At 36.4% G+C, this 14,936-nt stretch overlaps 1 protein-coding gene across 20 annotated transcripts in view; it reads left to right on the top strand.

Annotated features, from left to right (window-relative positions):
* Positions 1–14,936, top strand: part of LOC310881225 (uncharacterized protein) — a gene marked incomplete at its 5' end in the record, with an annotated part of 330,228 nt that overhangs the window by 57,347 nt on the left and 257,945 nt on the right. For 2 of the 20 annotated variants that reach the window (XR_014572222.1, XR_014572228.1), the window contains one exon: positions 10,845–10,910. The exons of 16 other annotated variants lie outside the window; for them this stretch is intronic. Coding sequence is in view for 1 of the 4 variants with exons in the window: in XM_083798263.1 (XP_083654389.1) it covers positions 10,845–10,910; positions 12,000–12,013 (80 nt within the window). Of the gene's footprint in view, positions 1–5,861; positions 5,940–10,844; positions 10,911–11,999; positions 13,820–14,936 lie in introns of those variants that run through there. 2 more of the 20 variants (XM_083798263.1, XR_014572227.1) reach the window with 2 other exon arrangements.

The following is a 14,936-nucleotide window of genomic DNA, read 5'->3' on the forward strand; positions in this document are numbered from 1 at the left end:
AAATGTTCGGTTATGATAACTGGGTAGAAGGAAATTTAAGTTGAAGGTAAAGTCTTAAACAGAGATGAGTTTATGAAATTCCTTATCTTTGACTGTGCAAATTCCCTGTGTATTTGGGTCACCCTTGTGGGGTCAAGCATCACTGCAGTAATTAAATCAGTCTGAAATGCCTCTCTTTATTGGTTTGAGGCAACAGTCTGTTTGGGATTATCCTTTTCTTTCTGTATTTATGGGCTCCTGAGAAAAAACACTGAAAGGCAAGCAGGGGGATGGGAATTTGGTAGGGTGGAAAGAATGCCATTTTATATTTATTAATTTGTATGTTCGTGTATTGCTGGTTTCTATGAACCAGACTTGCTCCACAAATGTGATGAGTGCTACAGTGGACTTTTACTTAACAAGAAGTTTCCATGCCTTGTGCAAGTGGAGGAAACCTTTAATAGCTATATATGATATTAAGATAGAGGACTTGAGCAGTTCTTATTTAATCAGAGCAACACTGGAAATGTGTTTTTGGAGTTTGTGTGGTGGACTAGCTCAGTGAAGAGTGCATAATGGGCTTATTACAATTTGTGACCTGTAGTATAAGATACAGATACTGCTTAGTATGAATATGCCTCTTAGATCTGTTGTGTGTGTATAGAAAGCAGGTGGACTGATTCAGCAGAAACATTACCATAGGGAGACAAAGGTTTTCCTTTGTGTGCGCATCATTGAGAACATCAGGTGTGGAGACTTGAATGCAGGTCCTCTTGCCTTTGCAGAGTCTTTCCAGCAGATTGTCCCTGTGTCTATCTCCTCTCCCCTTTATATTTTATCTGTCCTAATGCAAAGCAAGAGGAAGTTGATATCTGACTGGCATCGTTCTCATTCATCCAGGTGATTCCTTCATCAGGGTGAGCTGATTTTAAGGAGTTAGAGTTGCTGAACTTTTGACGCTTCCAGGTGACATACTTGCAAACTCTCTTTAAGGTGTATACTTTGATGCGTTTTGGCCAGCCTAACCATCTTGTGGCAAAAGGGCGTTTCTGTATGGCTAAAAGGTACAGCTGTACTTTCACTTCATAAGAAGGTTTATTTTTTTCCTTAGTAAATGTGAATGAGACTTGACATTTATATTTCTTCTGTATTTGTGTAAATTTAATGAAAGGAATGAAATTTGGAGATTTATTGTCCAAGTCAAGCTGTTATCATCCATTTATTCAAAGTGGAGAGAGGAACGCTAAGTATTAACATGGGCAGTAAGAACAAGTGAAAGCAGAGACTGAATTATTCATGTGGTCTATTTCTATGCACACTTTGTTCTTTTCCTTTGTCACACATTTAGCTTTGTAACTTACAGTTAATGTGTTTGAAGAGGAAGAGGTGTAAAGAGAAATACTGTCGAAAAGCTACCAAAAGAGAACATTTGTTTTCTCATTTGCAGTTGAGCAAAAAAATATGGGGAACTCCAAAAGATATTAGCTTTTATCGTAACATCATGCTGAGTTAGATCTGTTCATGACCATTTTCCACATTCCAGTAGATGCTTTTACGAACAACACATCAGAAAATGATAGCCAAGGTTGTGAAAAGTTAGATTTAGGACAGTTGGATGAAAAGTTGTAGATTTGGGACACTTAGACCTGAGTTTTTTTTTTGAGTATTTCCAACTCAAAGCATATCAAAGAGAAGATGCACAGCACTAAGAGTCAGGTGTCTGTAAGTGGGTCACTCCCCTCTCTGTCATTGCTTCTGCTGTGGGAACTGTGATGGCCCTGCTGTTCAAGTGTTCTTGTAGCAGTCTGCAGGGGCATCAGATTTTCTTAGTCTGTAATACTCAATTATCCGTTTGGGGTCTGACTGGCTTTGGAGATCATGAATAAAAATGATCAGAATAGCCTTCTTGGCTTACAATACGAGGAAGAAATATGTATGCTGTGGGTGTCTGATATTAGTGACTAGTATCGTTGGGTTCTGGAGAAAAGGAGTTAATACAACTTGCAGTGTACTTATTGTTAAAATTGTTTACAGCAAGCACTGTCTGTGCCAGTGTTTAGGCACACCTGTGACAAGACTGCAACTGCAGGATCAAAAAATGCTTTCTGTTGGAAGAGTCAAAACAGGGCCCATGTCAAATGTAGACATTATAGCAGTCTAATGCAAGACAGTGAATGGCTTTCAACTTTCACTTCAGTCAAATAAGTTGCTATAAAGCATGTAGTAAAGGCTGTGAAAAGTTATTTAAGGTGGTTAGGGTTATTTAAGCTTACATTATAAAGCCTACTGCTTTCTTTGGCATTCCAGAAAGCCTAAGGCGTGTTGAATGAGTTTGTAGTTGGAGCATCAAAAGCAGGATACCAGCTATTGCTGCATGGATTTGTTTCAAAAGTTAATATTGTCATTAAAACCATATTTTTGCTTTTTTTTTTTTTAGAAGTATATTTTTGAATGTGTGTGTGTGCTAATTTCTACTTTTGGCCTTGATTGGGACCTCTAAGTAACTAAAGGTGAAAGAAGCTTGGGTTCTGCTTTAAAACTTGCTTACTTGAAGCTCTAGTCAGTGCACATACAAAGCATCAGACTGAGGTGCAGTAGGTGTGGGTGGACCACAAATTGTGCAGGCTTTCCCTTCTGTCCCATTGCAGAAGCAGATGGGTGAATGAGGTAATCTACCTAGCTGGACTCCAATAACAGCCTCCTCACTGGCCTGGGGTTCAAAAAGCTGCTTGCTGCTATGACAACAGGATGCAGAATTTTTTGTCATTTTAGTTCAGGATTCTGTGTTATCTAACAGGTGAAGCTGAAATTCCTTATTTCCTGAAATAAGGAAAGTATGTGTGCAGGGTGTTTGAAGAATCTCTATAGTAACTAGACATACTTAAATTATATACAGTGAAATAAATTATGAAAATGTGTTTGGTAACGTAGATGTTATAACCAGTGTAAGCTGTTATTACACATTAGTGCTGTCTTCTATTATATGGAGAGCGTATTCTAATAATGCAAGGAATTAATTCATGAAATGCAGCCACTGAATTTCAAAGAAGCCATTAAACAATATCAGATTTTTTGGTGTTGTGAAGTTTCAGTATTGAAATTGAATAGCTTCAGATGTATGTATGCATAACTTGTTTAGTACTGCTTTTGCAGCTCAGTCAACAGATGAAACCTAAGTGAAAGTGTTTTCTATTAACACCCACCCCCACCCCCCAAAAAAACAGCCATATACTTTCTTCAGATTAATCTTCTGAACAGTTCACATAAGTACTTCTTTCTTATCTGACAGAAGAAGGTACCCACTGGGATTAATGAGCTTATTTTTGCTTTGATGGTATTCCATCTGCCTTCAGTTTTTTATATTTTGAACATATATGTGTGTGTATATTTATATTTGAAAGAAGTATATCCAGATTGTGTACTACCAGCTGACTTTTAGATTCACTGGAAGTCAATCAAACGTATTTGGCAGAAGTTAATACTTTTAATCTTTCAGTTCAGACATTTCATCTCCATGGATAGTGTTGGGATAAACGTTGTCACGATTTCCTCTTGTCTCTAGTGAGTTCTTTCATAACCAGCCCCAGCTTCTGAAGTTGTGTGAATCTGTGCTGTTCTGTTTCAGTGGATTACAAATCCTTTAAAATTCAACAGAATGTTGTTTTTCATATGTTCCAGAACAATATTTCTTTTGTGCAGAGTTGTCTTTTTACAGTGTGTGTGTATATACACAAAGCAAAAACATGTATGTATAAATGGTGTCTAGTGGTCTAAGATTTTTGGGTGCAACTGCACATGTTATATACTGCATGTAATACATGTTATACCGATCAGAGACTTCCGTAAGGTAACGGGTATGAGAATACTGTTCCTAAGATCTTGAGAATCCCATGCTACATTACAAGGTTGCCTTTACTGACTCTGTAGAGATTGTGCTTTCATCCCTTCTCTCTCTCTTTCACCACTTCATAGTCAAAAATCCTCTCCAGTACTTTTTCCATGTGGGGCAAAATTGTTAGCTTTTATCATCAGAGATATTCTGCTGCTAGATTAGGAGCATACTTATCTGCTTGCAACACTTGTCACACTGTTTTGGAAACTGCATGGTACATTTGATTTTTTTGATTGTGTAAAACAGATCTTTGCTGTCAAATGCAATGTTAATTATGCTTTGATACATTAGTTTTTATAACTTAGGTGCATTCACAGGTGTTAAGCATGTATATGAGAAATGATTAACTCGTATGAAGCCATTTTGGTAGAAACTGTAGAAGGAAGTAATTTCTTTTTTTACAGATTGTTCCTTTCAGAATTTTGCAGTGTGAGCTAGTCTGTGTATCCCATGTGCAACAGTAGTGTAGAAGATGAGATGTAAGAGTACAGCTGAGTAACAGCTCTGCTGAAACTCTTGTTCTGAGACTAAATAAGTTAGGCTTCTTTCTAGTTTGTCTTGTCCCCCATTCCTTTAAGCTGTCACTGCCGTAAAACTGTTGAAGAGCTACACAGAAAATTCAGAAGCTTCTGCTGCTTTAACCATTCAGTAACAAAACAAAACGAAAAAAAAACGCCAACAACAAAACCCAGATTCTACAAATCACCATAAAATATCTTCATTTTGAGAGAGCTTTCTCTTTTGTTATTGTTCTGCCAGAAAATACTGATTTGGAGGAGAATACTACTTATCTAAGAAAAAGAGGGGAAATTTTGACCGTATCTCACCTGGGCTAGATCCATGTCCTGTTGTCAAGTAGTTCATGTAATATAAGAGCATGTGAATGATGCAGGTCCTTTATGCATGATCCTATGTATGTATCCTTTATGCTGTGTAACTTTTCCTTCCTCTTTTTCCCCCTTAAACGTGTGCATACACTCCTCATAGGTATGTAATGCACAATTCCTTATTTTAAGACTAAGATGTGCAAAGAACAAGGAAAATTCTGTCTTTTGAGTTCATATCCCTACACCATCTATCACACTGCTGTAATTTGCCATTACAAGAAACACTTGCAAACTGCATTTTGAAAATAGCTTTGCTAAAGTATAAAGACTAGCATGGTATAATCGGCTGGATGGACGGCTGCTATATCATTCCATGATACTTTGTTATTCTAGGATATATGCTTAAAATAGGTATGATGGTATTCATAAAAATGAACAAAACAAAACAAAGTCCTCCTTATTTGCTTCTTTCATTGCCTAGAGATCACTTACATTATAAAACAAGTTAGTTTCACTGACAGACACATCTATACCAGCATTCAGAACTTCCAGGCTGACTCAGTGGCTTGTAACTAATGGCACATTAACTATATTTCCCCCTAGAGAACATCCAGCAATTATATTCAAGTGCTCTACATTTAGGTTGTGATGGGGTGCCTTTAGTTTATACCAGCTGTTGCGTTTTTTTAACTCTGAAATTCTGGCAATTTGTCAAATGAATGAAAGCACTGGAGTAAGTCTGATAGGTTCTATGAGGAACCATAGAGACCAAAAGCTTTTCAAGATCTGCTATTGTAAGAGTGCTTGAGAACGGAGGATGTAATGGATTAGTCTGAGGAAAAAAGCATAAGAGAAGATGTAAAGTAATGGATTTGGGTTTTTGAAGGTTTTTGATATAATAAATATTGCAAACAAGTGCATAGTTACCAATGTTTATATAGCTGAAAGATTTTCTTTGCTTCTATCTTGAATATGTTAGTCTTCGTACATTTTCAAGTATTCCCACCTGTAGCTTTCAGAAAATCAGCTTGCTCAAGCCCTGAATGCCTGTAAGATCCGTACAAGGTTCTTAATAGTAGATATTTTGTACCGGACTCTTCCCATACTCAACTATTGCAGGAGAGCAGTTTTATTACATAGTTTCTCTTGTTTAATTCTTACAGATGTTGGTAGCTACAGATGCATTGAAGTAATAATACAGGAGCCCAAAGAAAGAACAAAGCAGAACTAGGATGTTAAAGGTAGGATGTAGTGAAATATAGGTAGCTTTTATGCTTCTGAGTGCAAACTGAAATTTACTGCTGCCTAAATGGGATTTTCACTGGTGATCATTTCAGCAAAGACAAAATCTGTGTAAAGCCACTAATCAGAGTTAACTTGAGGGAATCTAGGATGAATCTGCTTGGTTTTAATTAGAATCATTTAATAACTAATTAGCACTACTGTCTACACACATAACCAAGAAGGGAGAATTTTATGTTAGTTTCCCCTGAGGAACAAGCTAGTTCATGTCATCACATTGACTCATCTTCCTGCTACATTGCAATGCAAAGAAATAAGAGAATTTTGCCAAGCATGTTGACATAGAGAGAAAATAAAATGTAAAACCGAACAATAGGAGGGTGTTGCTTTATGTTTTAGCATTTTGTTGGTTGATTTACAATTGAGAGAAGGTAACACTTCTTTCAATCTCTGAATTTAGATGAAAGACCTGGGGTAAAAGTGTAGCATTGGCAAGTTTTCTTTCATTTCTTTCTTTTTGTCTTCTATGGTCTTTTGTAGAAATAGACAGAAAAGCAGTCATCTCTATTAATATGCAATGTACTTAAGTTATGCTGGGTGCAAGAATTTGCCTGCAGGCTTGCATTAAGGGTTTAGAACTTTGGCACAAGATCATGATGCTGAAGTTTCAGAGAAGTGGCAAAGCTAACAGGAAGTAAGAATAACTTTTCTCCTGCTGGGATATTTAAGATCAATTATTTAATAACTCAGGAAAAAATTTCACACTTGCTTCAAGGTACGGTAATTAGACTTATTTCAGTGTACTGTCCAGTTGCAGTGGAAGAAAAATAAGTTTTTTTGACAGTCTGAGATGGACCATAATAATATCATCAAAATGATATACTGTTAACTGTTGTGCACAAAGAAATGAATAACCAACTAGTTTCTTGTTAAGAAATACAGCTTCAACATGGGAATTTACTGTTTACTTATTTCAGTTTTTTTCTGCTACTCTTGGAATATTGGAAATATTTCTAAAACTTTATTCTGCTCATAAAGTGCACTCAATTTAATTTCTAGACTAAATTTGTCCACAGCCAAGTGATGCATTAATCTTGCCATATTTTGTATGGTAACATGGTTTTACATAGGTTTTTATTCCTGTTTTGTTCTTATCCCTTACGAAGAATTGGATTTGCCGTCACCTCTTACAGCTTGGAAGGATGCAATAATAACAGGTCCTATGAAATATTGGATATATTGTTTGACAAAGATATGACTAGTGATACTGTAGATGTTAGTCTTCTAAGAATCTACTAATTGATGAGCAACCTTATGAACAATAGATCATAGCTTCATAGTAATGTGATGCTTTGTTAAGGCTATTCATTAACAAAAAATGACATTTATAATCATTGCTTTACAGAAAGGTAAGTAAACAATTTACAAGCTATTAAAGCTGAGAAATGGTTATTATTACGTACAGGTGCTCTGGGTTAACCCACAGGCCAGCAGGCAGTTGAGCCCCACGGAGTCACTTGCTCATTCCTCCCTCAGCGGGATGGGGAAGAGGATTGGAAAGGTCCAAGTGAGAAAACTTGTGGGCTAAGATCAAGACAGGGTAATAGGCAAATCAAAAGCTGTATGCACAAGCAACACAGCATAGGGAATTCATTTGGTACTTCCCATCAACAGGCGGATGTTCAGTTCTTCCCAGGAAAGCAGGGCTTCATCTTGTGGAATGGTTCCTTGGGAAGACAAACGCGGTCACTCTGAATGTCCCTGTCTCCCCCTCCTTCCTCTTTCTTTACCCCCAGCTTTTATTGATGAGCTTGATGTCTCATAGTACGGAATATCACTTTGGCCAGGTGTCCTGGCTCTGTCCCCTCTCAACTGTTTGTGTATCCTTGGCCTCCTCGCTGGGGGAACAGCATAAGAAACAGAGAAGCCTGGACACTCTGCAAGTGCTGGTCAGCAACAGCTAAAAAAATGGTTGTGTCCTCAACTCTGTCTTCACCAAAAATCTAAAGCATAGCACCATACAAGATATTCTGAGGAAAATTAACTGTATTCCAGCAAAAACTAGTACAAATCTTCTACTCTGTTTTTCAAAAAATAAACGTAATTGGAGCTCTGAATGATTGTTATTTTTCTCTACTGTCTTCTGTTTAAATATTTTTTTTGGATAGAGGCTGCAAAATTTCAGCAAACTGCAAGTTTCTTCTAAGAGCTTATGCCATTCAACATATATTTTTTACTAGCTTTAAAGCATTATAAATAATGCTAGGCTGTTCTGTGCCATCAGTTGTTGTATATATGCCATCAGCTACATTTCTTGAAGATTTAGTGAAAAGGCATTTAAAACTTGTATTGCTGTTGCCTGTGTCCTACATAAAGTACAAAGTGATGGTGATCAGTCACAGAACTTGTGACTTTAATGCTGAGCGCAGAAAAGAGAGCTAGATTGTCATAAGTTTTTCTTCAAGTCACTGAGTTTTAGTAACAGTCTCACCTTAAAGGAGTTTCACCTTTAAAACTCATCAGTTTTAGTGCTCCTCTTATTGTCCTTAATTACTTTTTAGACTAAAATACAATCTTTTTTATTTTGCAAGTCAGCCCTTTTAGTAGTACTTATGACAAGTGTGTATTGCACAAGTAAAGATATCCTACCTCAAGCAATCCCTGCTGTGTCTGTAAGAAAACGTTGCTTTGAAGTCCTGAAAACTGTGTATCCAGCTCTTTTCTTATCCCTTTTTTAAAGTATTTTATGTTCATTTTTTTTAATAACTGAAGCTGATTACCTATGCAAGTTTAACACTTGTGAATTGATCACATTTGAAATGAAGAGCTGAATTTTTTATTCTATAATTGAAATAGAAATAAATCAGTATAATGGACTGTTTTGGTTTTCAGTCCCCCCCCCCCCCCCCCAAACAAACTATGTTTTCAGTGGTAATGGGCTAGTTAGAGTATTTGGGGTGCTTGTTCTTGAGATAGACTTTACCTGTACAATGAATTTCACCTGCTCAATGGAATAACATGTTTGTTGCAGTACCTTCATACCAGTAATTAATGATGAATATCTTTCACTTCAGGAAAAAGAACGTTGTTTTTTCAGAAGTGGCTGGTAATGAATGGTATCTTTGGGGAGTTTGTGACGTGGGAAAAACGTGCTCAGTTCAGTTTTCTGTGAGCAAAATTACTATTCTGTCATTTTTCTCTCATTATAAAGTCTCCTAACAGTATAACAGTAAGGGTCTGAAGTGGGACTTTGCTCATAGAATCTTAAAAGTTAGAGAAGGAGGAATATAGTATTTGCTTTTCTTTTTTTTTTTTCAGAAGTTAGTCTTAATATTTACTACATGCTTTCTCTTTTCAAGGATACAGATTTTTCACTCGATGTTTGCTTGTGCTCTTATCTGCTCAAATACATTTTCATTTTATTTGTTACCCAGCTGAATGGAGGCATACACACAAACTTATCTTTGAAAGGCTGCAGTGTGCCAAGAAGTTCAAAAAGCTTGTGAAGTTTTGGTGAAGGGAGGGATGTGACTCTTCTGACTACCTTGACAGATACCTGGCATAAGCTTTATATTCCTGCTGTGGTTTATTCTCTCCAAAATGTTTCTCAGTAGGTCAGAACTTTCATGGCTATTCTGATTTCTAAATTTACAGTCTGCATTTTAAAATGAAAACTTCCCATCTTCCTACTGAAGACCTCATGTATTTTCACTCCAGTTTGGTGGCATAACAAAGATTTTTGAGAATGCCTTATGCTAGTGAAGTTAATATATGTGCACACACACCTGTAAATATATATATATAAAATTGGAAGGATCAAGTATAACAAGCTTGAGCAAAACAGACGAAAGTAGTTGAGAGAGTTGGTAGACTGTGCCATGCAAACCACTTTCACGTAGAACACTAACTGTAATTGCATTGGAACTTATTCTTTGCATTAAGTCTCTATGATACTTCAAGCCGTAGGCTGAAAAACATTAGCATGCTTTCTTTTTTCTTTTTTTTTTTTTTTAAAGAGATGGCATATGCTTCAATTTTCAGGCAATTCTATATCACTTAGTGAATATTGCTCCCTTGAGAGAAGCATACACTTGCCCTTATATACTCTGGGTACAGCAGCGTAATAAGGGCATACATGTAAATAGGTTCAAGCATCCCAGAACTGATGTTCTGTTGCTGCTTAATCTCTTCCAGATAGAAGTCTCTTCTATGGCTCCAAGTCACAATCTCTACATGCACCCCTGCCTCCCCCAGTACTTGATATGAAGTTGATTTGGTAGTGCCAGAGCTCTTTTGTTAGAGAGGTTTGATTTCTCCTTCACACTCTTTCTGCTTTTGGAAATGTAGATGCAGTTTTTAATGCAAATGAAGCCTTCAGTGGCTCTAGGGCCAACTCAATGCAAATGAAGCATTCCGTTTATTGGATGTGGAGAATTCAAGTGTTTGATGCTTTATGAATTAATGATTTATAAATTATACATCACAGAAAATACACGCACTCAGTTTATCAAACATTGTCAGGAGCTCACGTAAGCTCTTTGTAGGCTGAGTTTACGTTGCAAGGAAGATGTGTTTGCCTGACAGCCTTAGTTCCCAGACAGTCCAAAGCTTACTGGAATGTTACGCTGCTCCCTCCCTGTCTGTGTATCCCACTTCCTCTTGTTTACAGTGCGTGGCAGAGGTGGTGCCGTTCTGATCCCATTCTAACTGGATGTTGGGGTTCATCTGATATGTACTTGGACTGGCATTTACACAACAGTGTGCATGAATGCACGGAAAGCAAGTCCTGGTGCTGTACCTAATGTACTAGTGCAGCTGACAACAATAATTACAATAATTACTTTTCTAATTATGAAAATTAACACTTTTATCCCATCATAAGCTTTGCTACTTCTATGAATTAGGTCTTGTACCAGAGGAATGCAGTGAGCTCACAGTCCAGATGTCTATGAGTGCTTGGTTTTACAGAGGTACGTAACCTTTTCTGGACCAGGACAGATTTTTCAACCTTTGTGGTGGAATATGTATTTGATGATGCTTGAAGTTTAACAATTCATTTAGGTTTTGCAAAATTTTAAAGAAAGCACAGTGGAAGAAAGAGGAATGCAATTTCACATATTTCATTAAAAAAAAGTGAAAGGGGATAGTTCAAGATTATTTTAAGAAATCTTTTTTTTTGGGGGGGGGAGGGGGGACGGGTTAGAGGTGTCATTGAACAGTGTTGGAAATGGAAACAGAATGTTAGGTTTCTCAACATGCACTGAACTGTGCCAGCACAGATCAAATAATCTACTCAAAGAACAAAATTACCCTCCCACAGATAAGACCTTTATATCTTTGCATCCAAAAAAGCCATTTAGGAGAAAAAAGGTTTTTTGTTTGGCTTCAAAGTAGTTACCATGAAAAAGGGATCCATCTTCCATTGCAAAACAAACAAAAAACAAACAAACAAACAAGAAAAACTCACCCCAAACCTTCTGAACTAGTATTTGCAAATATGGTATGGAATGTAAGGCTTCAATTTCAGTATTTCAGGCATTATTTGACATGAAGCATTCTTTTTTGACCTCTTTCTTTGCTTTCTAGTTTCACCAGATGCCTAATAAAACTAATCGCTGTTATTGCGAAACTGACACAAAGATCAGTCTCTTTCAACATCTGCCCTGATAACGTTTTTCTAAGACTTGATAATCATTTCTTAAAACTCTGAGTTTAAAACTCCAAGATTCCTGGGAGGAAAAAAAAAAAAAAGAAGAACATTTCTGAATTTAAAACTTTGAAACAGTTCTTTAATGCATTACCTCTGTCTCCACTTCATGCTAAGTGCTGAAATCCTTCTGGTGTTTTGCTGTCTTCATGCCATCAGTAGCACTCTGTGCAAACTGTTTGGTCTGGCAAAATACGGAAAATGATAAATGTGATAGAAGATAATAAATGGCAGGGTGTGCTTTTGGAATGGGAAGTTGCCGGGCAGTAGGGACCTTCATTAGTGCACTCAGAGCTCCGGCTCACTGCTCACTTTTATCTGTTTATCTTTTTTCTTTTTTTTTTTTTGGCAGTTCCCTTGGAATAGTTTCTAGCTACTGCTCAGGTGTCCGCCTGTTTTTCTGATGCACTCCTTACCAGCTGTACCTCCTGCTGTAGGTCCCCTGCAATATAGTGTGTCTACAATGCATGATGTTGATCTGCAGTGGCTTGAGCATTTTGAAACAAGATGGAGGTTTTTGTTCTTGCATAGAATTTTTTTTACTGGTGATAAGATCAGAGGCTGCTGGCAGTGATAGGCATAGCACTATTGTGAAGAGCATGGAAATCGTACCTAATTTTTTTTTTTTTTAAAGATTTAAAAGCTACTAATGAATTCAGAACTGATTTGCAGTAAAACATAATCTACTGCTTACCATTGAGTAGAAGTACTCAGAGCATAATTTCAGAATGCATAATTTCAAATAGCATAATTTCAGAATGTTTTCTCTCTTGATCTATTTTAAAGCAACTCTTCCTGAACTAGAGGAAAAACCCAGGCAGGAGGAACTTTGACTTGTAACTGGCTTGTCACACGAAAAAAGCTTACTGTAAATTATCTTCCTGAGAGAATAGAAGTCTGCCACAAGCCACCTAAACTGACTTTGAACTTTGACTGAAATGTTGAGCAGCTGGTTGTTGTTAAATAAAATGAATCATTTTGGGAGAATTTTGTGCCACAATCTGTTAGTAGATGATGCAAACTCTTAGCATATTTGGGCACATAAGGTCATGTTGTTTTCTTTAAAAGTTGTCCTATATTCAACTACTTTGTGCTATCTCTGTGCATCTTTGTGCCATGTTTGCTCTTCAGAATTTTGTTTTCTAGTGGTACATGTTTTTTGCCGAGATGAATTAAACTAAGACCCTCTACAGAAAAAATGCGTGCTTAAGAAAGGAGAGTTCAGCTTGAGCTAACACTACAAAGAATCAAATACTAAAAGTTGCTACTTCACTCATTAAATCATAATGTGATTATATATGCACGCTGATGACTGCATTTTTCAGCCTTTTTTCCTAGGCAGATAGTCTATTCAGAATTACAGTTCCAGGAACATCATTGTCAGGTTTTCTCTTTGTAGTAGTCTTTTCCATGACTTTGGGAAACTACTGGAAAGCTTCCCAGTAATTTCAATTACTTGAGGGGAAAAAAAGTTTCATTTCCTCTCCTTAATTAAATGTGAATTAAAGTTCCAACACTGTTAATTCATTAATCTTCAGTATATAAAAGGCTGTCTAGTATATATGATTCTTTAATATCTGTGTAGAAATTTGTGTGTTTCTGTCAAATTTTTGTCACTTTATTTTTTCATGTAAACTTGTTATACATGTGAAACTTCTGGTGGAAAATTTTTTGTTAGTTTTTAATATATTTTTACAGAAAGGAGAGATAGGGAGCAAATTATTAGCTTCCATTAAAAAGAAATTAGAGAAGGAAGCTTTTAGAATTCACTTGGAGAAGACTGTTCTTCAGTCATTTCAGGTTTGTATTTAGTAATGTGTTTTAGCAGGAGGGTGGAACCGAGTGATTTCACTAAGTTTCTTAGGCAGACACACATCATCCTCAGATCTCTTGGTAGGATTTAGAAGAGAAAAGTCGTTACATTTTTATTTTTAACTTTCTTCTTCCTTTCATATAGCGAAATGAATAACAGTTTAGCTTTGAAGTATTTTCTTGAATTTATTTTTAACAATGACTGTAAAATTTAAAACTTATTATGAACTTTTGATCTGAAACTTTCCAATGAAAATAATTTTTCCCTGCATTTTTTGTTGGGGGAAATATATATATATATATGTATATTTTTATAAATAAATATATATATTTATAAATGTCGAAAGCTGTTTCCAAAGAAAATACTTTTTTACTTTTTAAAATGGATTGTATAAGGGTTTATTTGATTGGGGGGGGGGGGGGGGGGGGGACGGGACGACTTTTGCATTCATTTTATCCCTTTCATAACTCTTTTAACTAAATGATGAGATAAGAAAAGTTTTGAGTGTCTATCCTGATACAAGAGGCCAAGATTTAGATGAGTTTGATCTGCTTTCTTTTGGATTTTGAATGAAGATTTCTTTTATCTTGTAAGAATGTCTGTAAAGAAAGGGTGCTCTTAAGTGTTGGCTTCTCTCTGTCCTGCTAAAAGTTTTATATGTCTAAAATTAAATGCTCATTAATTTAGAGAAAACATAAGAAAAACAACTTTTGTCTATTTTTTCAGGGAAATTAATTTACCAATATCGCCGAAAAAAATTTCAAGTATTATTTGAAGTGTTCTAACTAGAATAAATAACACACATCCCTTAACGTCCATGGTAGATGATCAGCTGCTTAGATTTATTTCCAGTTTCTAACCAAGATCAGACAATGAACAGTGGCAATTGGATAGATTTGTTAGTAGTGGCTTGCTTTGAACACTTGATTTGACAAGGAGGAATACAGATAGAATTTAAAATTGATTATCATGGAAAAACTGAAAGCCCATACTGTTGTTTAATACAGCATATATATCTATACCGATGACATGTGATATCGTTTAGAGGTGTGTTTGCAAGTGACACCAATAGCAATTACCAATTACATATTTATTTTGAAGGCAGAAAGGTAAGCCGTTGAAGAAGGAAAGAGCAAGTAGGAGAAATGTTCTTACACAACATGTTCTCATCGGAGAGATTAAAGAGACAAGGAGATTCATTGCAGCATGTCTTTAAGTATTGCACTAGGTTTAATTTCAGGAGAAAATCCCTTTAGCTGGCTAAATCTTTCCCTCAAGATAGAAGGTCAGAAAGAAATTTGCAGTCATAGTCTGACACAACAGCATTTTTATCTTCTGCAAAATATTCCCTCCATTTTCTTTTAGTGTTAGCGAGTTCAAGATTTGTGGGGACATGAGTGAGAAGCTGCCAGGAAAGGCAAAATACCTCAGTAATGTAGCCTTCTTGATTTGATGGGGTTCTTTTTCAGAGATGTC

Source organism: Anser anser (genome assembly GCF_964211835.1).
Source record: "Anser anser genome assembly, chromosome: 14".
Lineage (NCBI taxonomy): Eukaryota > Metazoa > Chordata > Aves > Anseriformes > Anatidae > Anser > Anser anser.